Source organism: Elephantulus edwardii, unplaced genomic scaffold (genome assembly GCF_000299155.1).
Source record: "Elephantulus edwardii isolate Elephantulus edwardi_28Jun2011 unplaced genomic scaffold, EleEdw1.0 scaffold00001, whole genome shotgun sequence".
Classification (NCBI taxonomy): domain Eukaryota; kingdom Metazoa; phylum Chordata; class Mammalia; order Macroscelidea; family Macroscelididae; genus Elephantulus; species Elephantulus edwardii.
In genome coordinates, this window is record NW_006399751.1 from 1204701 (window position 1) to 1230757 (window position 26057).

Consider the following 26057-nt stretch of genomic DNA (forward strand, 5'->3'; position numbering starts at 1 on the left):
AATCTACAAGGGAGGTGTTGCTGGGTGAGGGCGGGCCTGGGTGAAGGTATGGCTGAGTGAGGGCATGGCTGGGTTATAAGCCATAAGAGAGCTTTAAACCAAATCCAAACCACTGCTATTGAGTCGGGTTTCTGAGCCTGTAAGTCTTAACAGAAACGTCACATTTTTCCAGAGCACCTGGTGGATTCAAACTGTCAACCTCCTGGCTAGCAACTCAACATGCAATCCACTACACCATCAGAGCTCTTCACGGAAACAGAAAGGAAGCACCCGTCCAGGAAGCACTGTTGACCGAATGGATACTAGGGAAGAGTTAGGGCACACAACAAAAGCAATGTAAAACCATGCAGACTAGCAGGTTGGACGGAACCCTGACCATGTTTGGGATGAGCTTTATCATTAGACTTTATACGCTTGCCAATAATTATTCCACCTTCTCTATAACATCTGTTGTTGTTGTTGTTAAGTGCCGTCAAGTCGCAGGCGACTCACAGTGACCCTATGAAGGAGAGTCCTCAACGCTTGGGTGTCTCTCATCCTCTCTCCAGGTTCACAGGGTTTCCGAAGGCAAGCTATTAGGGAAGCGGATGCCACTCCTCCTTCCAAGCTTGTTTTAATTGGGGAGCTCCACCCCACTCTCTGTCCACATCTATAACATCTAGAATGTCAAATTTAATTTTAGCCAATTTGACAGGTTGGCAATAGAATCTAGTTGATTAGCACTTCCAGGATTACTAACATTTGGAACAACTTTATAATCTGTGGTGGTTACGTGCGGTCAAGTTGACTATGACCCATAATGACCCTCTGAACAACGGCTCTGAAGCCTGCTCTATCCTGTGCCATGCTTGCCAACTCTGACATACTTGAGATTACTGTTAGTCACTGTGTCAATCTACCTTGTTGAAAGTATTCCTCTCTTACACTGACCCTCCACCTTTCCAAGTTTGAAGTTATTAGCCCTTAATACTTTTTTGTGTGTGAAATACGTGTTCATATTTACCTTCTCCATTTTCCTAGTGAACTGCGTTTTTTGTTTTTGGGGGTCTTTTTTTCTTTTCTTTTTTCTCTTTCATAGCAGTGCATCCAACTGCTCCATTCTGGGTTAACTCCCTTCTGAGAATTTGCACTCCCACCCCAGATACATATAATCAGAAACTACATTTTAACAATACCACTCCTGATGTACTAAATCAGAATCTCTATTTTAGCAAGATCTCTAGATAAGAATCCCTGTTAATTCTTACCTGGGGATTGTGTTACATGTAGCTTTTGATTCAGTATGTTTCAGATAGAAAGGGAAATCCCAGGGAATCAGCTGTGGGATGAACTGGCTTGCGGCTTCTGCTTTAAAGGCACCGTTTACAGATAATGTATACCAACTATTCATCGGAAAGCAGCATGGCTAACGTCAGCTCCCTGGTGACTAGGTAAATCTAGTGCCAGAAGACAGACAGCAGACTGGGTCCAGTCTATGACTTGGTTTGTCCCTCTAATAAGTCTCAAATTTAATGCAAGTATTAGGAATCTTCCATTTTAGTTTTGTCTTTAAGAAATTCTTTATTACTCAGAAATCATCAAGACATTATCCTGTAGGTTTTTAAATTTAGAAAAAAAAATTGACTTTCACAGTTATGTCTTTGACCCAACTGAGACTATGTTTTGCTGTGGGATGCGTCTAGGGGTTCACCTTCTCTTTTATTTGTATAGACAGCTGACTGTCCCCAGGCTGTTAACCGAAGAGGCTGTCTCTTCTTTGTTCTACAATTCCAACTTCAGATTCCCATACACGTATGAGTCTCTTTCTGGTTTCTAGTCTGCTCTTTTGGTCTATATTTATATTCCTTCTATTTTGTCTTACTGGTGCAAAAATGATGATGCTAAGGCTTGATACTGGCAGAAAGCTCTCCCAGTTTGGAGAGGCTTTGGCTAGTCTCATCCTTTTGCAATTCTATAAAATTTAGAATTAACTGGCTGAGGCGTTAATTGTGATTGCACTGCAAGGAGCAGCAAAGATGGAGAAGACATCATTACCAAACTGAGTCATTAAATCTAATTATCACAATGTTGTCTCCCTACTTATCTAGGTCTTCTTTAATGTCTGCTAATAAAGTAATTTTATACATGAATATTTTGTAGTCTACTTTGAAATTTACTTCCAGGTAGTTTTTTAAATTGCTTCTATTTTTTTCTTTGTCACTGATATACAAAAGTACAAGAGACCTTTATAGCTGAAAATCGTTCATAATCCTCACAAACTCCTTTTCCTAATACTTTGCAGACTATTTTGGAGGCTCTATGTCTGTAATTGTAACACGCAGAACCTTTCATCCACATTATTTATCATTCTCTCTGACTTATAGGCTTCTGCTACCATGACCTTATCAATCTTCAAATGTTTCTCTGCATATTCAACGATCTTTAGTTTTTAAATTAAGTCTTCATGTTCCTTGGACCTTAATTTGTGGAGACAGGCCTTGAAAACATGTCAGCTGGTATTTTAGCTTAAACATTACTAGAAACAGAACTGCTCCTTTGGTTTGCGTTAGGAATTCCTTCTTCGTTTAGACAGCTACTTTCTTCTGATTGTCTTAATTTACTGTCTCTGTCTCAGTATAAATTGTGAAGTACTTCAGTGTTCCTTAACCTTAACTAAGAGTCCAGGGAGCTCTGGTAGCCTAGTGGCTAAGCAGTTGCACTGCCAACTCAAAGGCAGGCAGTTCAAAACCACCAGCTGTTCTGAGAGAAGAAATGGACAACCTCCTCCTAAGCTATTAACAGCCTCTGAAAAACCCACTGGTGAGTCAGCTACGAGCCGGTTCCGACTCTACAGAAGTGGGTTCGAGTTTTAAAGAAAAGTTTCAATCTTGGGTCTTTCTAGAGTCTCAGAATGCTAACATGTAAATGTCATCATTAGCCTGAGAGTGTAATACAAATTTTCCTGACATCTTAATGGCCTTCTCCACACAGTGAAAGGGGCAAGGACTAAGGCAGATGACCACCCACTGACCAGACCATCCACTGACCAGACATCCTGGATATTCTCACTGGACCAAGAAAAATTCCAATTAGCTGGAATTTGCACTCTCGTCTTTACCACGTCCTGGCCCTTATGGAAGTTCTAAAATGGGCAGATGGGCCACAGGGCTGCACTGTGTTGTATGACAGAGATTTTAAAATCTGTGTAACTGAAAAAAAAAAAAAGTATCTCTAAAGTCCTGTTTATGGGAAACAAAATGCTTTCTATTGTGCCTGTCCCACGTAACACCTTCCTACTCACCAAGCCTCTTGCTGAAGGAGCCTAAATTTCCATTTTTTACACTAGTTTCTACTCTATGGGGTTGTCAAACACTTGGCGGAAATTTATCCTAATTTTGTTTTTCTGGTAGCGGGTCCTTTACTCCTTGACCATCAGGTCTGGAATGTTCCTCACCTCACTTATCCATCTACTATCATCTACTTAGTTGCCTGAATGAACAAGTCCAGGGGTCCCCTTGATGCACCGTTCCCCGTAACCACACAGCCAGCCCTATCTTGGCCTCTTCTAACATAGTCCCAGCTGGCTTCACACCACCACATCTGTGATAAGTTACCAGGGTTCTCGTATATTTAGCTCATTTTCAGAATCTTACTTGCTAAATTCTTTCTTCCCATTCATTCTTCATAAACAAGTCCGAGAGCTATTCCAGCCTGCCTGTGGTCAAGCTCCCCATTTTCAGAACACAAACTGAAGGATCGGAACAGAATCTGATTCATACAGAAATCAGCATGTTTTTCTCTGAACATTTAAACACCCAAAATGACTATGTTGACAATGAATCTCCGAAAAACTCTCTGGTCAGCATTGTAGACAAGTTTTTCTAGAGTCTGTGAGAGGGAGTGAGGTTGAGAACACAAAGAACGAACTGGAAAGATACTGTCACACTTTCCATCACGGATTTTGAGGACCATCTCCAGATGGAAGGCCATCCACCTCTTGATGTGCTCAAACGTGGAATCTGATGTCTATGGAGCTGGGGGACAGTGAGAGATGCCCCCCTGAGACCGTTCATATGCCTTCCAGGGAAAGCTGTTGCCTCTTGACCTGGATTAAGTATCCACCCCAGAAGAAGTGTCCACCTGCCTGCCTTCCGCCCGGATTTCTTTACAGCATCCAGGCTGCTGAGCAGAGGAAGCAGAGGAATAAACTGTGGAGTGAATGGTAGCTTCACCCTCCTCCCCGGGCTTTTAATGAGTCTCCTGAGTTCTCATCTAGCTTATCAATAAACTCTTTTTTAAAATCAATAAACTCTTGATGAGCAAATTGTGCTTTCTACTTCTCTTCCTCCTTCTTGTCTTCCTAATCCATCTTTATTTAGTACTTATTCTGGGTGTTTCTCTGGGCCTCCTTTTCCCTTTTCCACAAAATCAGGATAATAACAGTGTTTCCTACAGGTAAGTAAGGGTGCTGGGAAGACGGAATGCTCGACCTCCGTAAACGCCTGGCACACAGTAAAGGCACAGCCATCAGCCGTGTCCTCTGGTGGGCACTTCCAGCCTTGTTTCCACGGGTTGATAAATTCACACGGACAGGGATGGGTCTCATTAATCTTTGTATTCCCCACAGCACCTAGCACAACATGTTGGATTGAGTATTCACAAATGGTTCATTTAAGTGAAAAATGGCTACACAGCACTCTAATGCACAGAAAAGTGGGCTCTGATGTGTCAGCAGAAGCCAGTGTTACGGCAGAGACGGGCCATCAGAGCCAAGCTGGACTCCCGGATGTGGGGGTGGGGGGGCGGGTACCTGTGCGTCTTGATATCAAGGGGATTACTGATAATGACTTTCCAAGGTGGCCATGAATATATGCGATGGCCTTAGAATCGTGTCAGACACATGATCAGCACTCACATATAATTACTGCTGGTGGCCTAGTGGCCTAGTGGCTTCGAAGTTGCACTGCCAACCCAAAGGCAGGTGGTTTGAACCCTCTAGCTGCTTCTTGGGAGAAAGATGATCAATATCCTCCCAGGTGATTTAGAGCCTCTGAAAACCCACTGGAGGGTCAGTTCTGGGTCGACTCTGATTTGACAGTAGAGAGAGTTTGATGTCTGAGTTACTGGTCAACATTACGGATCCTCCTCATTGTTCCTAATGTTGCTGTTATTAGGAGGTGTCCCGCTGACCATGACTCCAAGTGACCCCATGAAGAGCACTTCAGAACACTGTCTTATCTCGTACTAGCCTCAGGATGTCCACCCTGCTCAAGCTGTCGGTGTATCAATGCGGACTAAGAGGCAGGAGGGCCCTCCATGTCTGGAAACAGCCCCGCAAATTCAATGAAGAGAATCACAGCGCAGCTCCTGATAGCACGCCTTTTTCAAACATGTGCAGTCCAGGGCTGGAGCAAACGGGGACATGCTTGACCAGGTGAAGACACGGTGGTCGGAAACTCCCTCTGAGGCGTCCTCAAGAGAGGCCTGGTGATTTGCTTTGGCGAGGTCGCAGCCTTGGACACCACATGGAGCAGCTCTCTGCAGGAGTGGGCCTGCTGCGAGTCGGGCCGACTGGAGGGCAATGAACAGAATCAACAGCGGTGTGATGAAGGTTTGAGTCCACACAACTGACTATGGAAACTTCTTCCTACCGGAGACATTTCCTCTGTGCTCTGGCAAAGTGTTGTGTGAGGTTCCCACATGCTATAACCAAAGGCACTGCAAATCGGTGGCTTAAAAAGAACATAAGCCGACTCACAATTCCGATCCTTACTGTCGATCGATGGGGCCTCACTCCCTCTGAAGATCTTACGGGGAACTTCCTCCGGCTGTTGCTGCTTCTGCCTCTGGTGGCTCCTGGCATTCCCCGGCTCTCCTCTACTCCACTGTCTCTGTGTGCTTCTGTGTCTCTGTGTGTCCTCTCCTCTTCTGAGAAGGACAACAGTCACTGGGCTAGGGCCCACCTTAGTCTAGCATAACTTCCTTTTACTCGGCTACATCTGCAAAGATTCTATTTTCTCTTGAACAAGGCCACATCCTGAACTTGCAGGGGCACATGAATTTTGCAGGGCCAGTATCAAACCTGCTCCTGCTGCTAAAAGAGGCCTGTCTCAAAGGAAAGCTGAGATTCATTCACACTGCTCTGGTGGTCTCTTTCTAAGGCTTCAAAGACAGAGACAGAGTCTTTCATATGAAAGATCAAACGGTGCAGAAGAAGGAAATGTGAAGGTGACTACTACGCTGGCCCTCAGGGCTTCCCGGGGACAGAGCAGCAGGGCTGGGGACGCAGGAAGGCTTTCCTGCAGGATCTTTTACAAAGCAAGCGAGGGCATACTCTCACATGTGGGGGCACAGGGAGGGTGGTCTTGTCTTCTAAATGCCCTTCCAAGAAGCTGACACTGATTTATAATTCAATGTCTATCCTGTTAGCTCAGACTAGCAAGGGGTATACGCTGGGCTTTGGCAGTGACTTAAGTGGGCATCTGTGCTGGGTGCTGCCTGGTTCCCTCTGGGTCCTCATCTGTTCCTTACTTTCGGCCTGACTCGGAGAAAGCACTTAGTTCCCAGGCACTTAGTTCAGGGATATACACACAACGAGGCAAGAGCCAGAGAGTTTTACAAAATGTTTACTATGACTTACTTTTGGGAAAGAGTCTTTTAAGTTCCTCCTCCTGGACTTAAACCTAGACTATGAGGAGCTGGAGCTGCCAAAGCCATCCTGGAACCACGTGTGCAGAACCCAACTGAGAATGGAGCCAACACAGCAGAGGGAAGAGCCTAGAGATGGTGGGGATACAGGAGGGGCAGGGAAGCCTGTCCAAGGTCTGGATCAATCAGTGCCTGGAGTTCACACCTGGACTTTGCCGTTATGTGGGCCAGGAAGTTCTCTGTCTTCTTTTTTAAAAGTTGATTTGAGTACGGTTTCTAACATTAGCAACAAACAGATTCCTTAACAGATCTTTTTAAAATTTATGTGGACCTGCTGAGGGTGACATGAGCAGGAGAACTCTGGACGCTAGTTCAGCAATGTGGTAGGCTGACCAACAGTCCTTTCAAGACGTCTGTATCCTAATCCCCAGAAGCTGTGAGCGCTACTTTATAGGACGAGATACTCTCGAGGTGTGATTCAATTCAAGGTCTTGAGATGCAGACGTTATTGCTAGACTATCTGCGTGGTCCCAGTGACAGACATCACAAGTGTCCTTAGAGGAGACAGGCTGAGGAGAGGAAGGCACTTCTACTACAGAGAGAAAAGGGAGTAAAAAGACCCCGGAGACATGCTGCTCTGAAGATGGCAGAAGGAGCCATGAACTCAGGAGTGCATGGACGCACCGCAATGGATTCTCTCCTGGAGGAAGCACTGGGCATGTGGCCCTACTCACACCTTAGTTTCAGCCTAGTGACATGACTTTGGATTTCTCATGTCCAAAAGTGTAAGAGAATAATTTTATGTTGTTTTGGGTCATCATTTTTTTGACAATTTGGCAACAGGAAACTAATAGAAGTTCTAACTCCTACTGGGTTTCCCAGTACCTTGGTCAAATGTGTTCAGATACAATTAGGGGCAGAGTCAGAGAGGGAGTCAAGGGCCTAAAAAGTGGGTTCATTCTTTACCCAAGGCCAGTGGTGACAACTTACTCTTTTTCTGCACCCTCTTTTGACTTGTTCAGCTGTTGGCTTTCTAAGCCCAGGGCTGTAACACTTGCTCTTGTCTCCAAATTCTTCTACGTGAAAAAGAAGTGTGGAGGCTTCAAGGGCCTGAGCAGTAAGAGGTGGTGGGGTGGGGTGTCGCGGTAGAGATATTTCTGGAAGGGACTAATGTTTGAGACAGCCAGGGACACCTGCAGTCCTCGGGCACTTTCGGGCCTTCCCTGTGTCCTGAAATGACCTCAGTTTGACTTCAGGAGGAAAGATCTCAAAGCTGTCTCTTGGCTGCAGCCTCCGTAATGCATCTTGGTATGAATATTACAGTGAGTTCAGAGCTCAACCTCCTCAGCGAGGAAATGGCCATGAATTTTCTCTCCTGTTATTGTCATTTCTGCTTAACTTTTGATTTTCTGTGACTTGCAATGCAGTGACCAGTAATTCCAGGAGGTCCCTGAGTTATGAACGAGATCCCTTTCTACGTGTGTCCTTAAGTTGAAACTGCAGTTAGTCAGAGGGACATGGAGCTCTTCCTTGGCCGCTGTTTAGCGTTCAATGTCTTTTCAATGATGTAAAGAGAAGAGGTGGCTGTGATGCGTGACTCGTCACCAGAAGGGGTGAGTTCAGTTGTTTTAAAGTAAGGGCCTGTTCATTAGATAACACTAAAGGAACTCTGTGGCACAGTGTGTTGTGTGCTGCTAGCGAAATGGTCAGTGGTTCGAATCCAGTGGCTGCTCTGAGGGGGGAAAAGCCCTCTCCTGTAAAGACTCATAATCTCAGAAACCCTGCAGAGCCAGAAACAACCTGATGGTAGAGGATCCAAGGGCAAGTTCAAGCTGTCCTCAGGCCACCTGGGGACCACCTGCAACAGTGCCTCGAATGTCGTCCTGTTTCTTCACCTGGAACACTGAACTGTGCCTCCTCCATGAAGCCTCTCAGGCTCCTCTGGGCAGCCACACCCCTCGGGGCTTCCTCCCAGCCTGGCATTGGCATGTGCCCACTGTGGGCTACACGTCCATTTCCCCCACTAGACTGATGTCCTTCAGGTCGGGGGCCGTGTCCTGCTCACTGTTATCTCTCTGATGTCTCACATTAGGTCTGGTGTGTAAGAGTCATGTCAAATGTTTCCTGAATGACACTCTGAATGAATGAATAAATGAGTTCTAGCAGAAGTTACTATATTTTGCTTCAGAAATAACCCAATCACATTATTCACTATCAAGAGACAGGAAGACACTAAAGAGGTAGAAGCAGGGAGCAAGGAGAAAAGGTTACATAATACTTAAATCCATGAAAAAGTAAGTGTATCATCTCCCTATTAGCCAAATACACCTGTAAATTCTCATTATTTTCATTATGGAAACAGCCTCTCCACATAAAGGAAAGCTATAAAGCCTTGCTCCCAGAAGGCATAGTCATTTAGCTGTGCTACACCAGACGAACATCACCTAATCTGGTATTCAAAGCTCATTAAGTCAGTTCGGCTGGTTTTTCCATAATTATCGTCAGTGTTTACCATCCACAGAATCTCCTTCCAAATCCAAACAGCCCATGGCATTTAATGAGTGGACTTGGCCTGGGGACTGGCTGGCAGCTTCAGCGCTATGCCAGGTCCTCGTTAGATATCTCCGGAAGACATCCAGAGCGAGGGAGCTGCGTTACTGTGGTAACCGGCCGGGGAGAGGAAAGGGTGGCTGTCATCTACAACACGCAGACGACACACAGGCAGCACCGAGGAAAAACACGCGCTTCAGCTAAGACCGTCCCTTCCACCTTCGGTGCTAGAAATGGAGTCGCTAAGACTCTCCTCAGGGAAGGACATGGCAGCCCAACCGTCCTGACCGTGGAAGAGGCTCTTCAACAAGACGGGAACGTACGCAGGGCCGAGGCAAACAGGTTGCTTACAGTGTGAAAGGGCCACTTCCAAAATAAGATTAGATCCACACTTAGCTTCTATTGAACTTCAATTCCGTTTACAGGAGTGACTCTTCTGAACACAAATACTGTGAATCCACTTTTCTCTCGAGGCACTCACCACTTCCCGCTACGTTTGACCTAAACAGAAGCCAGGTGGCACAGTGCTTTAAATCCTTGGCAGGTAACGGAAGGGCTGATGGCTCAGCCCTGCCAGCTTCTCTGTGGTGGCTGTTTCTGTAAAGATGTGCGGCCCTGGAGGCCCTGTGGGGCAGTTCTGCTCTGCAGGAGCGGGATGCTGGGAGCCAGAGCCGGCCCAACAGCACCGGGCGTTAGTGTATTATCTCCCCTGGCGGGAGTCAGAATGGAAACACTCGCTCAAATACACAGAAGAGAGAACATGAAGACTCATACATGTTCAATGTAGTTCTACTCTGGGTGCTGGGCTGGAAATGCTTATTAAGAAAACGCTACAAAGACCTGGTTTCTCTTTAAGTGACAGAAATGCAACCAGGTTGTTCCTTCGAGGCAAGGACAGTGAAATTCAGTCTCACATATGATAAGCGTGTTGTCAGAAGGGCCCAGTCCTTGGAAAAAGCCATCTTTCTGGGGAAGGTAGAGGGTCAGGGACAGAGGAAGATCCTCACCGGGATGGACTGTTTAACAGTGACTCGAGCAGTAACTCTGACAGTGACTTTAACAATGAGCTATTTCACCTGCTGTGAGGATGGCACAGGACAGGACACGCTTCGTATCTACTGGGTCACTAGGAGTCGTGGTTGATTAGAAGGCACATACCCACAACAGATTTCCAGTGAGTCAGTGACTAGATTCTAAGGTAAAGCAGGCTTACTGTGCTCCTTGGAGGCAGGAATAGTGACATTTCGTCTCACATATTTCAGGCTAGTTGTTGGAGGGGCAGTCCTTGGAAATGCATCTAGCTTGTTCCATCACGTCTGGAGGTATGGGGGACCAGTAAAAGAGAGGGAAAGGAAGAGCCTCAAGAGATGGACTGACAGGTCCTGTAACAATGGGCTCAGGTATGTCAGAGGATAAGGACGGCTCCGGATAGGGCAAGGTTCAGATCCACTGTTCATAAGGTCATACCATGAGCAACACAATGGCACTTAAAACCAACCACCTCCACCCACCACCTACTGACGTCAATTTGCTAGTATGGTGGACCTTAAGGGATTCTGAAGGAGTGAGGCTGACAAACCAAAGGCACATGGTTCGAATCCACCAGCACCTCTGTGGGAGAAGGATGAGAAGTCTCCTCCTGTGCTATTTCCAGTCTCTAAAAACCCACTGAAGGGTCAGCGATGAGTTAGTTCCAACACAACGGCCGACAACTCCTACCTGTTTGGACACCTTGCATGGAGTACTCTTGGTTTCCTCTGCCGATGTTTAGTTGTCAGAATACAGACTATTCATCAGAGACCAGAGACCAGAGACTCGGAATCCAGGGAAGTCGGGACAGAGCCCAGCACAGAGACCAAGAGGAGAGCAGCAGAGCTCTGTGGACGGTACCTTATCTGGTTTTCCTTGTCTTCCACCAGGAAGGACCAGCGGAACTTCACCACCAGGGGGCTGCTGTTGGTGACGGTGACGTAGCGGATTACTTCGGTGTCGTTGAGGATGCAGCCAAAGTCCAGCTCCATGGTCTCGAAGCTCAGGTTGGGGTAGCACACCTCCCCGACCAGGCTCAGGCTGTCCACCTGAGGGTGCTCCACGTACTTGACGGCCAGCAGCTCTTCGGCCACCCAGTTGTTCAGATCGTTGCGGTAGGAGGGGTCAAACTTGACCAGCAGGCTCTTTTCTTCACCAACCTCCAGTCTCAAAGGCTACAAACAAAGAGAGTGGAGAATGACCAACTTCTGTGCAACGCACTTCCAACCCGAGATGTGAACCAGGACAACTGACTTCTTCTTTTCCGATGCATATACATTCCTTTTCAAAAGCATACCTGTATATCCATAAGGGAACTCTGGTAGAACAGTCGCTAAGTAGTTGCTCTGCTAACCTAGAGACAGTTAGAATCAGGCAGTTCGAATCCACCAGTGCCTCCAAAGAAGAAACACCGGCAATGTCCTCCCAAGCAATTTGAGGGTCAGCTATGAGTCACTTCCCACCCTACAGCGGTGAGGTGTGCTTTTGCTTCATGTTTTGAGATATATTCATATGTATATGTACAAACACATGAACACGCACACAGGAGCTCTCTCTGGTAGCTGCCAACTTAAAGGGTCATGGTTCGAATCCATCAGGTGCTCTGTAGAAGAAAGAGGAGCCATCTCCTGTGTGATTTACTGTCTCTGAAAACCTGCTGGAGGGTCAGCTGTGAGCTGGTTCCAATTTGACAGCACATAACAACAACAGCTTAAAAAAATATATATACACAACACCCCCCACATATATAAATTTTATTAGTGTGGAAACCAAAGTAAAGACAACTTTGAGAATTACCGACGGAAGAGATTTTCATAAGCACTGTGGAGTTAAAGCACTGATGACTGTAAACAGAAATGCTTACAAATACGTAACTTATGAAATATTTTTAAGTGAAAGTCTATTAAACTGTGAAATGACCTTTATAAGTGGGAGAAACTTTTGCTGGAGAAATTTTTACAAAAGGCTTTATTAGACCAATTGGAGGAGGATGAGAGGACTGGCAGAGTGGCCCAGAAAGGGAGAGATTAGGTGATTTAATTTCTTCTCTACTGTTTGCAATCCTAGCTCTTAAGCACTGTTATCTATTTTCTGCTGTTTCCCGTTCAATTCAAAATGACCCTCCAGAGCTGAATGGAGTTTGTCTGGGAGATTCGTTCTTTTCTCTCTTTGAGTCAAATCCCTGTGAATCTCTTGACGCTGGTATCCACACTCACACTATCCCAGGGAAAGGCTGGCGAGGAGCTGGCTTTATTTAGACATTTCTCTAAAACAGCATGGACCTTCTGTGGAAAGTGCTCAGAGGGAGAACGCCCAGGAACGGGAAGCTCACACACAGAGGGGTCGGTTTCAGAGGGCGTGCCCACAAGGGATGACCAGGTGCTGACGGCCTTCAATGGCTGCGTGCCACCCACCCTTTCTTACTGCTGCCACCTGCGCTTACTGGTTTGAAGGCCAGGCTCTGGCTCCTTGGCTTCCTGAACGTGGACTCTGGTCAGATATGAGGGCTGCTGGCAAGCACGGCTGAATCAGAATCAACTCACAGGACACCCTCCAGTAGATTTTCGGAGGCTGTAAATCAACTGTGCGGGAGAAGATTGCCCACCTTTCTTCCTCACAGTAGTTGGGGGATTTGAACTTCTTGCCTTCAGGTTGGCAGCATAACTCCTTATCCCTAATCCACTTGACCCACTCAGGGGAGTTCAAAATCCTTTACTCTCATTAGCAGAAAGTTATTGCTTTCCAAATGCTACCTTCAACCCAATGAGCAGGAAGAGAGGGGGTCACTGTCAGAGTGAGCTCAAGTTCTTAAAAAAAGGTGATTTTAAAAAAATACTGCAATTATTCTCTTCCTCTATTGCCCTAAATCTCCCAAGGAGAGCTTGTGCTGACTGCCCCATCACATTACCTTGGAATCAGTGAGCAACAGGGATTTGTCAGTTTCGCACACGAAAAAGGGCCCATTGGTGGAGAGCAGCATGTTCAAGGGCAGCGTGGAGACGTTCTTTATGGCCAACGGCTGATAACTGGGCTCCAGCACAGCACTGGGTTTCTGTGAAAAAGGAAAACGGGGAAGCAAACCAAGCTACGATGAATACAGTAAGTACACAGCACTCTAACCTCTCACTGCACAAGGCAGATTAGCAACTTCATGTCTATGTAAAATGTTATATTCATACATACAACTTTATATATAGAAATAGAAATATAGAAACAGGGAGCAGTGATGGCCCAGTACTGCACTGCAATCCCAAAGGTGCGTGGCTCAAATCCACCAGCTGCTCTGCAGGAGAAGGACAGGCACTCTCCTTCTGTGCAATTGAGGGCCTCTAAAAACCCACCAGAGGATCAGCTATGAGTCAGTTCCGACTTGACAGCACACAGTAACAACATACATAAACAAAAAAGGAACCAAAATCGCCCTGTTTCTGAGTTGCCATTCTGTGTCATCAGGGTATTATTTCCAGAGGAACAAATCTTAACGCCACAGGCGGGAGAGCAGCTGACTACCAACAGGTAATTAAATACCAACAGATGATCCAGTAGAACACCATGGCGTGTTTCAATATATCTTGTTGTTACTGTTATGTGCTGTTGAGTTGCCTGTGCCTCGGAGCAACGCTATGGACAACAGCCCTAAACACTGCTCTGTCCTGCCTCCGACACACCTGCCCCCATTATCCCAGTCACTGAATCGATCCATCTCATTGAGGGTCATCCTCTCCTGCGCTGTCCTTCCACCCTCCCAAGCACAACATCCCTCTTCAAAGACTGGTCCCTCTTTGCAAGATGTCCAAAGTATGCCAGGCGAAGCTTCAGAATCCTTGCCTCCAAGGAGCAGCCTGGTTTCACCCTTTCCAGGATGAACCTGTTCGTATTCCTAGCAGTCCATGGTATATTCAATTCTCTTCTCCAACACCACAGCTCAAAGGATCAATTCTCTATCACCCCAAGTCATTGCCCAGCTCTCTGACGCATAGCAAGTGATTGCAAAGACCATGGTCGGTATTAGGCGCACCTTAGTCTTATTCTTCAATACTTTGGAGAGGTCTCTGACAGCAGACTTTCCCAATGCAATACGCCTTTTAATTTCCTGGCTGCTGGTGCCAGGAGTGTTGATTGTGGAGTCAAGCAAACTAAAGCTGGGAACAATCTCAGTATCTTCACCATCCATCATGATACGTGTTAGGTCTATATATCTAGGGTTCTGGTGGCCTAGTGGTAAAGAGCAGCTGGTGAATTCAAACCACATGCCTTTGGGCCAGTGGAGGGTCAGCTTTAAGTCAGTTCTGACTCAATGCTACATAACAACAACTCTATATAGGAGTCTACATCTACGTCAGTCTATACACATGCACATATGCATATAAATGAACTGTGGTGATGGAGTCTGGATGGACTCTTGGCTCTGAGGGAGAAACATGGGCAAGGTCCTTCCAAGAAATGTACAGCTTTGGAAGCATGGTGGAGGGTCAGGTATGAGCTGGTTCTGACTTGTCAATGATAGAGAAAGGTATGTACATACGTACGTGTGTGTGTGTGTGTGTGTGTAGTTTAGAGAACTCATTTGGAATGTATTGATAATCTCTTGAGACATGAACCTACATAAGTCATAAAACACAGATTCGATCTTATTGAAAACCTTATAGAAAAACCCTCCAGAAGCCATGCCTATATACAGAACCTTAAAAGTTTCCACAGTATCATAAAATGAAGTCTAACAAATTAGTGACATGTTCTTATGGAAAAACTCAGATATAATTATAAAGAATAAAACACCTTACTCTTATATAGTATTTTATTGCAAAGCAGAAAATACTCAGATTATGAATATGCTTATCTTTTTATGCTAACAAAACCTTACAACAATTTCCTGTAAAATTTTCAGTTGGGTAACACTGGTTGAGTTGATTCAGAAGCAACTTTTCACCCTGTTAAACTTAACCAGATTTAATTTCTCCACTGGAGAATGCATTAGAAATAGCTTTTGGGCCAGACGTTTCTAGGTAGATCACATTACATCCTCTCTGCCCTCAAGGAGGTGGGGTTAGGGTCAGGGGCTTGAAGAACAGCAGGATGTGTGGGGAAGCCTCAGAATTCCTCGTCTCGCCATTCCTGGTGTCAGAGAGCTGGCTCTTCCAACAGCTCTCTGTAGGTTTCTGTTTCTTTTACCTCGAGGCCTCCTTGCTCTGGTCTGCTTTTTCTCTGTGTTCCTTTTGGATCCTCCAGTTTGCATTGATTGGACTCTGTCTTCAGGTTCTTGTCCAGCACTGTTTTCCTTCCACTGTGGCTCCTGGGTTGCCCAGGTCCTGGGAGCCTCGTACCATTGCTGCACTCTGGTAGACCCCTCTGGGCTCTCCAAATTATTATAGGGGATGGAGCTGGGATGCGTGGTGAGATGGACATGGTGATGGACACACCCCTTGCATCTGCACCCCGAATCCCTCAGTCTGAGGAATGAAGCAGGACTCTGTGCCTTCAGACTGCATCCCGTCCTTCACGAGGCCGGAGAAGTGCTGCCCGGTGGCCTCCCTGATGCTGCTGAGCCACTGCAGGGACTTTTCAAGTGGAGGAGCCACGCTTGGCTGGTTCGGGCACCAGGACGCTCGGAGGCTGGGGATGAGAAGGAGTCGGTGCAGAGAGAGAGAACCCATTCTATTTTAAAATGACCTGCCTCAATCTGGGCTCTCTGTCTCCAAATGTCAACAGACAGAATTTGCTGCTGGAACTTCATGAAGGACAGAAGATGCCGGTCTGCAAATGACCTTTTCAATTCCAAGGAGATGTGGGTTCATCTCTGGGGCTCAGGAAGGGTACAATGGTTCTAAAGCAGATCAGATGTGGAGAAGGTGATCAAAAAGTTCTTCCCACTGGCAGGATGCATGTTATTAGAGTAGAATGTGCTAAAACTCAGACGTGCTGCCTTGAGCCACAAACAAAGAGACAGAACACATAATTGGGGCTGATGCAATTAACTCGGGGTAGCAGACCCGACAGGGCCTGAGCTCAAGCTGAGAAATGCAGCTGCCTCTCATCTGCGTTCCTGAGAGGGGTTCAGTGTGAGTAGAAATGAGCAGGCTAAGGGAGTCCAGGGGGGCGCTCCCACTCTGCCATGTGGGGTCGCTATGGGATGTAACTGACTTGATGGCACACAACAGCAACAGCAAACAGGAGAGATTTCAAACTGCTGATATCTGGGAGGAAAGAGAGATGGGCAAAAGCAAATAAACATGGAGTCATAACTCAATTAATTTTTAAAAAGTCAATAAGCACTGACTGCTGTATTCAAAACATTTTCATGCTTTAGTGATAAATGTAAACAGCAGGCATTTAAGCAAGGATATGATTTTCTTTAAGAACAAGGCATAAGAATTTAAAGATAAAAAGGAGGGGAATTATTCACATATTTTTATGTGTGTTTATGGGCTGAAGTTTTTTTTTTTAAACTACTAAGAAACCAAGCTGTATATTTAATATTTATTATAATGTCTCATACGGAATAGCTACTCAATACATATTCATTGAGTTTTCTCTGAATAACTATATTCAGGGAAAAGATGACACCACCAAATTCAGAGAAAACATTGACAACAAATATATTCCTGACTACATTAAAAAGAGAGAGAGTTTGGCAAAACAGAAATGCAGGTTTCCTAACCACGGGAAGAACTGTCCCAGGACTCCATCACATGGAGTTGGCCACTGTCACTTTAGCATCCTGTATCTGAAACCCGCCACCTGCCTTCCTGTGCCTACCTCCCGCCCTTCCCCATCTATCAAGCCTGCCAGTTCCTAGGAAATATTCCACACGGTAACCATGACGTTTCCCCCACCCCCATAAGTTATAACTTTTACTTCTTTGTCATTATTAAAAGCCTGAATTCTTTTTTTTTTTGTTGTTGTTTTTTAAGCCTGAATTCTAAACAGATTCTTGAACTGGCTCCTCGTAGCACCTGTCTCATCCCCAGAAGCTTTCCCAGAGCGACCACATTCACCATGCAACGCTGTGAGTTTGCCCAATTCAAACTTGGGCTTCTTCAGCATTTTTATTCAGCAAATGCATCTTGGAGAGGATAAATTGACTGGCAAGCCTTTTCTATGTCTTTCCCAATGCTGCCTGGAATCAATTTATTGACCACCTCGTTCAAGTCATTTGTCTGCACCTCTCGAGTCATGATTTCCATCATTTTCTTCCGGATTTGGCGAACCCATTGGTGCAGAGCAGAAGAGGTCTTCTGAATTTAATGGTTGCTTTTTTTTTTTAATGATACAAAACAGACAAAGTAAATAACCATCAGTGGTCTTGACATCAACATGAGCTTCAATCATGGTCTGCCATTCTTTGACCATGGAGCACATTTTCTCTCGAGTAAGATCCATGCATGGAAGTTGGCGAGGCAGTTTTTGCCTTCAACAGCCTCATTAATTAGCCTGGATTTTCCAAACACAACCTCATCATTTTGCATATCATCCAGGCTCACTTCAAAATCACAACCCTTGAGTCCATCAGATGCGACCTTGGTTCCCTGAGTCCCTGTGACTCGTGTCTTCCCGGTATTTCTCATAGTGAACAGAGCTGGTGCCTTTTACATCATATTGATCTTTCTTAGGAAATGGATCAACCACTTTCTTGCCTCCGTTTCTGCCACCTTTTGTAAGGCGCTTGTCCTGGCTGACCGCCATGCTGGTGCTCAGGGAGCCAAAAGGCACCATGACTGTTTTGCTGAATCAATCTGACCTTGTCAGTCCCTCTCTGAAGCCCTGAAAAAGCACCTAGAATAAAGACTAACAGTATGCCACCAAAGCATGTCACACACATTGTGCCAGACCCACTTCATCTACCCGAGGGAGATTTGACGTCCTTTGCATTTGCCAAGCTGTTTCCTAAGCCAAGCCCACAATCCTCTTACTCTCTCTTGTGATCACACTTACTTTTTTCCTTCAAGTCTCAACTGAAGCACTTCTTCAAGGAAGCTAAGGCCACATGTACAAACAATGTACTTGATACTATTTGCCAGCACCTTGTACTTCTCAGAGCACTGACGTAATGTATATTCAAATTTACGACATTCTTTCCAGCTGTGATCTTGACAAGTCTGCTCTTTGACGATGCATGTCTAGTTCAATTTTCAGCATCAGCTCAGTGCCCGCCTCAGACCAGACTCCCCACGTATGTCTGATGTGAATGGTGAATGAGTCGCTTAGGGAAGACCTCTTCCTCAGCGCCTTTACAATCTGTTCCCTCTTCCCTACTTCACTCATGAATTCCTGGCCCTTAATAGCCACGTGAAGAGACAAATCACGAATAAAGTGTGCATATCACATAGTTTAAGTTGAATATTCTCAAGCTTCAGTAGGTGAGTTACATAACAGCTTATGCTGCGTTTCCATTTTCTCAAGTGCACCACGGGAATGGTAGGGGAACCTCCGTCTGGTTGACCTGGGGCTACCACACGGAAGTGCGCCGTCCTCGTGTTTGGGAGGCTCCACGGCTGCACTGTGGTGTCAGATCCCAGGGGAAGGCTGGCTGTGCTGGCTCTGGAGGAAAGCCCTCCTCTCCTTTTCACAGCCTGTGGGTGCCATCTTCTTCCTGTGTGGAGGAACCTCCTAGTGGAGGGCTGTGGGCCCCAAGGATGTACTCCACCCCCAGTTCTTCTTGCCTGCTGGCCCTGAGGGCCCCTTTCTCTGCTTCCCTCTTTTCTCCCTTGTACGGAACGGTTATTGCAGGTTGTACCTCAGAGAACCCTCCCTTAAATCTCGTCAGGACCGGGATGGGATTGAGGGTGTCCTGTCTCATCCTTAATTCTTCTGCAACCGACAGACTTAACAGATGGTGGGGGATTATTATAAAGGCTCTATCTCGAACACTGAGAACCATGGCCCAGTCAAGCTGACACATAGATCTTAGGGATACAGTACAGTCACCTATTGTATACAGTGTTATCACAAAGAATAGTGGGGAAAATGCACACAGTGAACTTGGTACTATGCCTGGCAGTCCCTCATCAATATTCTTACTAATAATTATAATCGATCCTAGCCTTTTCTTTAGCTATTATTTTTACCTGGTTAGTTGAATGGCTGATTCAAAGCTCACGTTGGTTTTGTACATGAGGAATAAAAGAAGCAGAACTTCCATAGACATTTACATTTCAAAAGACCGTAGATTTAGGTTCACATTTTTTAGTTGAATGTGTACGGAAGCTTCAGACACACCGGCTGGGTTATGGATGTAACAGGCTTCCTATTAAGTGAGCTTACACAATCACGATGAAAGCCCTCAGTCTGGGCACCCAGTACCACCCCACTGACCTTCTCCAATCGGTACAGGAGCTGCTTGGTGGAGAGCTGGATAACAGGTGCTATGAACTCACAGGTGACATCCACAGTCAGTACCAGGCTCTTCCTCTTTTGTGACCCGATGATGGCATGGCAAACCAGCTTCTCTCTGGCTATCTGCAAAGAAAATACACCAGCGTACATGGAACAATCCTAACTCAGGAAACGTAATGACCTATGAAGAGCACGCTGATGTTCAACTATCCAGAGCAGACGGATTCTTTGTTCATTTCTTACTGCCCCTGAGGGTATAATTGATACAGCCAGTCAATATATTAATGGTGGGACACCTATTAGGAGCTGTGCTACGAGCAACCCTCTATAACAGTGCTCAACAAGGCAGATAAAGTCCTTCAAGGTGTTTATCATAGTTCAGTGGCAGCATACGGTGTCTCTCAGGAAGCTCTGATGTCATGCATGTATGTTTATATACCTGAAAACTGGGCGGCAGAGGCCACTCCTTTTGGGCCTGAAATGCCCAGATATCTATAAAGCAGAAGAGACCAAAAGGAAAGCTTGTGCTGAAGTTTCAGCTCTGGTTTCGGATGTTAATGAATTTAAACCTCCTTTTAAATTTGCAGAATAACTGGGAAGGACACTTAAGAAAGCTTTCAGGGAGCTCTGGTGGCCTAGTGGCAAGGAACTGCAACTACAATCCCAGAGGCCCACAGTTCAAACCCACCAGATGCTCTGCTGGGAAAGGAGGGACAATCTCCTCCTGTACCAGTCAGATCCGATTTGACGGTACACACACAAAAAAAAAATAATAAAAAAAAAGAAAGCTTTCAGTAGACCTAAAACTAAATACATTCCCCTAGAAACTCAAGATTTAAAAAGATCTGACTGACTCTTGCTAACGGTGTTGTAGCTGCGTTTTTCCACCAGTGTCTCCAGGTGCAGGGCCGCATCCCATTCATCTTTCCACCCCTTGGGGTCAAGCCCCGTGCTCGTGGCCAGCGTTTGTTGGGTGACACATAATACATGATGGCTGAACCTCTGAGTAACAGATACAAAGAGCGTATTATATCCTCCACACTTGGAGATTACGTCTTTCTTTTACACAGGGAATGTATTTTACTGGAAAATGTTCTGTGAAGAAGTAATGCAAATGAAATGAAGTGAAATCCTTTCAGTTTTTATTGTTTACTATTTTATAAGAAAACTGAAGATCACCTCATCATTCGGTGGCATATGCAGAAGCGTATCCAGCATTATTAATTTGGGGTGAAAACTGGGTGCTCCTCGACCAGCTGGCTCATCATTGATGAAAATGGCTTCAACTGGTACGTTGAGGTTGGGTCTCTGGTAACTATAGAAACAAGTGGTAAACTGAACAGAGCTGAACCCCGAGTGCTGCCATGGCAACTCAGCGTTCTGTGCTAGCCTTGAGAAACCGCATCTTTCCTTAGATAAATGCCAAAGGACTCGTCTAAGACATTTCTCCAGCAAAGATTTATTTAGCAGAAAAATAGTTTCTGAAAGTGCTGTCCCCTTACCCTGGGAGTAGCAGAATAGCCTTCGAGCACCACATCAACTGTCTGGCCCGGGCAGAGCTCCATCCTGATGGGGTGCAGCTGAAATGTGGGGGTCTGGGCCTCGCTGGGTCTGTGGGAGTCCCGGCCCTTCCGAGCCTGGCCCTTCTTGCTCAGTTTGGCCTGCGGATAAAAATCATAGTTCATCCAGAAGAGATGCTGCAGCCGACGTCCTTTATTGGCCAACTTGAAGTGGTAAGAATAGGTGTCCAGGCTGGAAAAGAGGGGCGTGTCTTTAGAGGACATTGGGCATGTTATCCACCCTTACAATTAGTTCATCCAAAAAGATTTTCAAAATGGACAATTAATTCTTTTCTTTTTTTTTTTTTACAAAGGTAAGAAGACTAAGTCATGATACTCCTGGGATTAGCCCCGTGATGAGCCAAGGCCAGATACACCCACGGAGTGAACAGACTGAGAGCCAGAGGCTGGGGTTTCACGCCCAGTTGCCCTTCCCAGTAACGGCTGTAGGTCGTGCCCAAGTTGCCCTTCCTAACTAAAGGCTCTAAGTCTCCTAGAGTTGCCCTTTCTAGCTAAAAGCTGTGGGAAAGTTGCCTCGCCCATTCTTGGTCTTTCCTAGCAGATGGAGGAAACTATAGGACACCCAGGTCCAGTTCATGTGTGAAGCTATCCCGTTTTATGGGGGGAAAAAAGTTCTTAAGAGTCAAATGACATCAAAATATAGATCAGGGAGGAGAAATTTCCAGTGGCGTTAAGCAGAGCCCTGACTGAGTGCCACATCGTGTGCTGAGCTCAATCTACGGGCACTGTGAAGGGAACCACGCATGTCCTCTAAGCTTTAAAAGAGATTGTTGTTTTTAGGTGCTATTGAGGCTAATATGACTCATACTCCTACCCTATGAACAAGAGCCCTGAACCCTGTCCTGTCCTGTCCTGTGTCGTCTTCCCCATCTCTGACACACCTGAGCCCATCCTGCAGACGGTCTTCCCTTCTTTCCTGCGTAACGTATGATATCCTGACACCACTCTACCGCAACAACAACAGGCATATTTTAAGTGAAGCAGTGGTGAAGCACTCAGCTTCTAAGGAAAAAGGTGGTGGTCAGACCCGGTCAGCCCCGCTACTGAGCAGAGGCAGCAGCCTGCTTCTGGGGCGGTGTGCAGCCTTGGAAGATGGGAGGGCAGCTCTCTGTCCAGTAGGGTCTCTCCAACTTGGAGTTGACTCAATGCAATGAGTTCAGGGACACTCATGTTACCACACAAATATGGAGAGGGGATTCCAGAGTACTGGAAGCAAAGAGGCTAAATTATATGTGAGCATCTGAGAAGAGTATTGAATGTACCATGGACTGCCAAGAAAGAAACAGATTCATCCTGGAGAGGATTAAACCAAGCAACTCCTTGGAGGCAAGGATTCTGGGGCTTCGTCTGACATACTCTGGGCATGTTGCAAGGAGGGACAGATCCTTGGAGAGGGACATCATGCTTGGGATGGTGGAGGGATGGCGCAAGAGGGGAAAACCCTCTATGAGATGGATTGATTCAGCGACTGGGGTAATCGAGATGGGTGTGTAAGAGGCAGTGTGATTGGCACAGGATAGAGCAGGGTTTAGGGCTGTTGTACATAGGGTCACTATGAGTCGCAAACAACTCGACGGCACATAACAACAACTAAATTTTTCACAGAAGAGACACTGTAAGTTTAACCAAAGATTAAATATCCTTTGACACATCTCTTTCTCTGTGAAGACCACCACACCTCGGAGAAGGTAATTAAACTATACTTATGAAACACTTTTGATAGCTGATGGGCAAAATAAGAGAAGAGTAAGGTCAAGGGGTATCCTAGTGGGTAAAGAGTTGTGCTGCCAACCCAAAGGCAATTCGAATCTACTAGGGGCTTCATAGGAGAAAGAAGAGCAATTTACAGCCTCTGAAAAATCTGCTTAGCTGTGAGTCAGTTCTGGCCTTTGACAACATATACCAACAACAACAAAGTGAAGGAAGGCTCAGCTTGTGCCGTCTACGAGCCATCTGTAAAAAGTGGTCCATGTTACCTCTCACCTGAATTGTGTTCCCAAATTGAGCTCTGGAGCAAAGGGCTTATCCGAGACGATGGTGGAGCCTATCCCTGTGGCCTGGACAGGAATCTGATAGGTGCTGCTATTTTTGATTTCCACAATGACGGTGTCTTTGAATGTCATTGTGTCATCCAGGTTGGCGGTCACTGTCAGCTGGACGGAAGATTCCGGGGGAACCAGGCCTTCACTGGGTTCAACAGCAAAGAGGGATTTTTTATGTGCCTGTAACACAAGATGCCAAGTTAGTAGCAAAGACATTCTTGGCTTTTCATCCTGCGCGTGTCAAAGCCCTCTAGGCTTCAAACGGCCCTGCACGGAAGACTCTGACATCAGAGACAAACATTATTTCCTCCGATCAAAGCAGATGGGTGTTTGCTGGGCCTTCCTGTTTTTCGAAAAGCAATCTGATTCTGTGGAGCAAGCCTCTGATTCTCCTTCTGAATGCTCTGTGAAGAGCCTTTGCGTTTCTTTCCCAAGATGACAGCCCTGTTACATAACAAGCTTATACTAATTACCGGCTCTAATCTCCAAATGCTGAGATTCCCAACAGAAGATACAACATTCACTCTATAATATGGAATGTCTAAACGGAACATTTTTTAAAACTCCCAAGTTTTTATGCTGTTAATAGTAATTGTAATCAGCTTTTACCCATAAGGACAGTGGAAGCCACCTTAGTTTCTACCTTTTAATAATACATATAATGTCACTGGTCAGGAATTAAAAGGATGAAAGACAACAACATTATACTATGGGCGAACCCTGACAACATTAAGCTAAGCAAAGGCAGACAGGAAAAGCGGCATATTGTAGAATTCTTTTTTCCCCCCAAAGTTAGTTATTTTTTTATTTTATTAGTGTGTGTGTGTGTGTGTGTGTGTGTGTACCGTCAAATCAGATCTGACTGGTACAGGAGGAGACTGTTCCTCTTTCTCCAGCAGAGCATCTGGTGGATTTGAACCGTGCACCTCTGAGATTGTAGTACACCTTCTTGCCACTAGGCCACCAGAGCTCGCCACTGTAGAATTCTTTTTATAAGAAGTACAAGAAGTCCACAGAGTTAAAAAGAAAATGAGTAGATGCGAGGTGTTGGGGACGAGAGAAGTAGGACCGAATGCCAGCGGATAAAGGGTTGATATGGTGAAGAGGATATTCTGGAAGAAGGCAGTGATGGCTGGTTGCAGAGCCCTGTGAATATACTGAAAACCATTCACTGAATAGCATACTTTATAGGAGTGAATTTTATGGTATGTGAATTATACCTTGAGAAAGCTATCAAGAATAATTCTTGAAGGGGAAGTCATGGCCAACTAACTTAATCTAATTATTATTCACTTCATAATCTTTAAATGTATTTTTGCATTCTTTGCTTCTTAGCAAATAACACCTATTTATGCTGGCAGAATCCATTTGTAAATGGAAAAAAAGTTCCTTTTTCTAACATTGTGAAGTTCTTTGGGGATATATGATGGGACTGAATTGTAGAGTTGGAAGTGACTCCCACTAACTGGTACCCATGGTTAAGGATTTGCGCTGCCAAGCAAAAGGCAGGTGGTTCAAACACACCAGCTGCTCAGCAGGCACCATCTCCTCTTGTGCAATCATGTGATGTGCAGCCTCTGAAAACCCGCTGCAGGGTCCACCAAGGGCCGGGTCCAACTCGGCACCAACAGCCATTGAAATCCTTACAGCTCATTTCCTTTCCTGCTTCAGGAAGAGAAGAGATTATTCAGAAACTTGTAGGTTAATGGGGATAAACGGTCCAACTCCCACTGGAGAAGTGTTTATTACTCCCTGTGGGTCTTCCTGGGTTCTTCATACTCATCTAAAGTGTGGGGGCCCTCCAAAGGGACAACAGAGATAAACAGGGTGTTAGCAAACACGTGGAAACAATACTGTGTGGCACAGGATGTAGAGGACAGTCCAGTCCAAAATGATCAGTTTAATCTCTGTGCTGTAGTTCTTTGAGTGAAAGAAAAAGGGGAGAAACATAAACACACCTAGAGCTCTGTGAGGGCTCAGGTATAGCGAAGTCTACGATTCCTTCTGCTGACTGGAACAGTGCTACACTGATGATGCATGCTCCCAAACTGTTCACTGAAGCCTGAAAGCAAGAGTTAGAGACTGTAGGCAGGCAGAACCTCACAGGGTGCCAGTGCCGGGGCCAGTGCCTCAGACTGTCCCCCAACTCCAAGTCTGGTCCCCTGCAAACTCAGATGTTGGATCTGGCCATTGAGTCCTAATGCTCACAGTTAATGTTTGACCCAGAATCTTTACTTTTCTAATTTCTAACTCAGGATAAATTCTGTTAGGTAGACCAGAAGATCACTTCCTCACATTCAGAATATACATGGATAATAAGAAATAAATTGAATTTTTAAATAAGACTAAGTAAATGACACAAATAACAACTATAAAGCTTATAAATTATAGATAATAGGGATATAAATGAATAATGAGGAGGAAATTTTAATTTCTGTATTCGTGGAAATTACAGATTTAACTTTTAAGTCAAGTCCTATTATTATTCATGATTTTTTAATGTGAGACATTCTAGGGACACAGAAATAGAAGAGGATTATTAAATATTAAATATCACACTAGATAAACCATGGTCTAGTTTGGGACATATGTATAATTGTCCCTTTAAAGAACGTTGTGGAAAAAAAATGCTGAAATTTACTTCATGGGATTTCCTCCCAAAAAACCCCTTTCTCTCTGATTGTTCTATTCACAATAACCTGGCCCTACCAGGTTCTATGTTGTTGTTAAGTGTTGCCTGGTCAGAAATGACCCACAGTTGACCGTCCAGCAGGTTTTCAGAGGCACTAAATTACATGGGAGAAGACTGCTCATCCTTCCCCTGCAGAGCAGCTGGTGGATTCAGTGTGGCTGCGGGACTGCAGTGCAGCTCCTTACCACCAGGCCACCGGAGTGC

The 26057-nt window shown here is 45.5% G+C and overlaps 1 protein-coding gene and 1 pseudogene across 1 annotated transcript in view; both read right to left on the reverse strand.

Moving 5' to 3' along the window:
• The window catches only part of HYDIN (HYDIN, axonemal central pair apparatus protein), a 294240-nt gene that overhangs the window by 137417 nt on the left and 130766 nt on the right, over positions 1-26057 (reverse strand). The window contains exons 18-22 of the mRNA XM_006878867.1: positions 23103-23341; positions 21042-21291; positions 19519-19662; positions 13115-13258; positions 11068-11381 (exon numbers count right to left, since the gene is read on the reverse strand). Coding sequence (XP_006878929.1) covers positions 11068-11381; positions 13115-13258; positions 19519-19662; positions 21042-21291; positions 23103-23341 — 1091 coding nt within the window. The remainder of the gene's footprint in view (positions 1-11067; positions 11382-13114; positions 13259-19518; positions 19663-21041; positions 21292-23102; positions 23342-26057) is intronic.
• Positions 17113-17889, reverse strand: LOC102859327 (annotated as a pseudogene).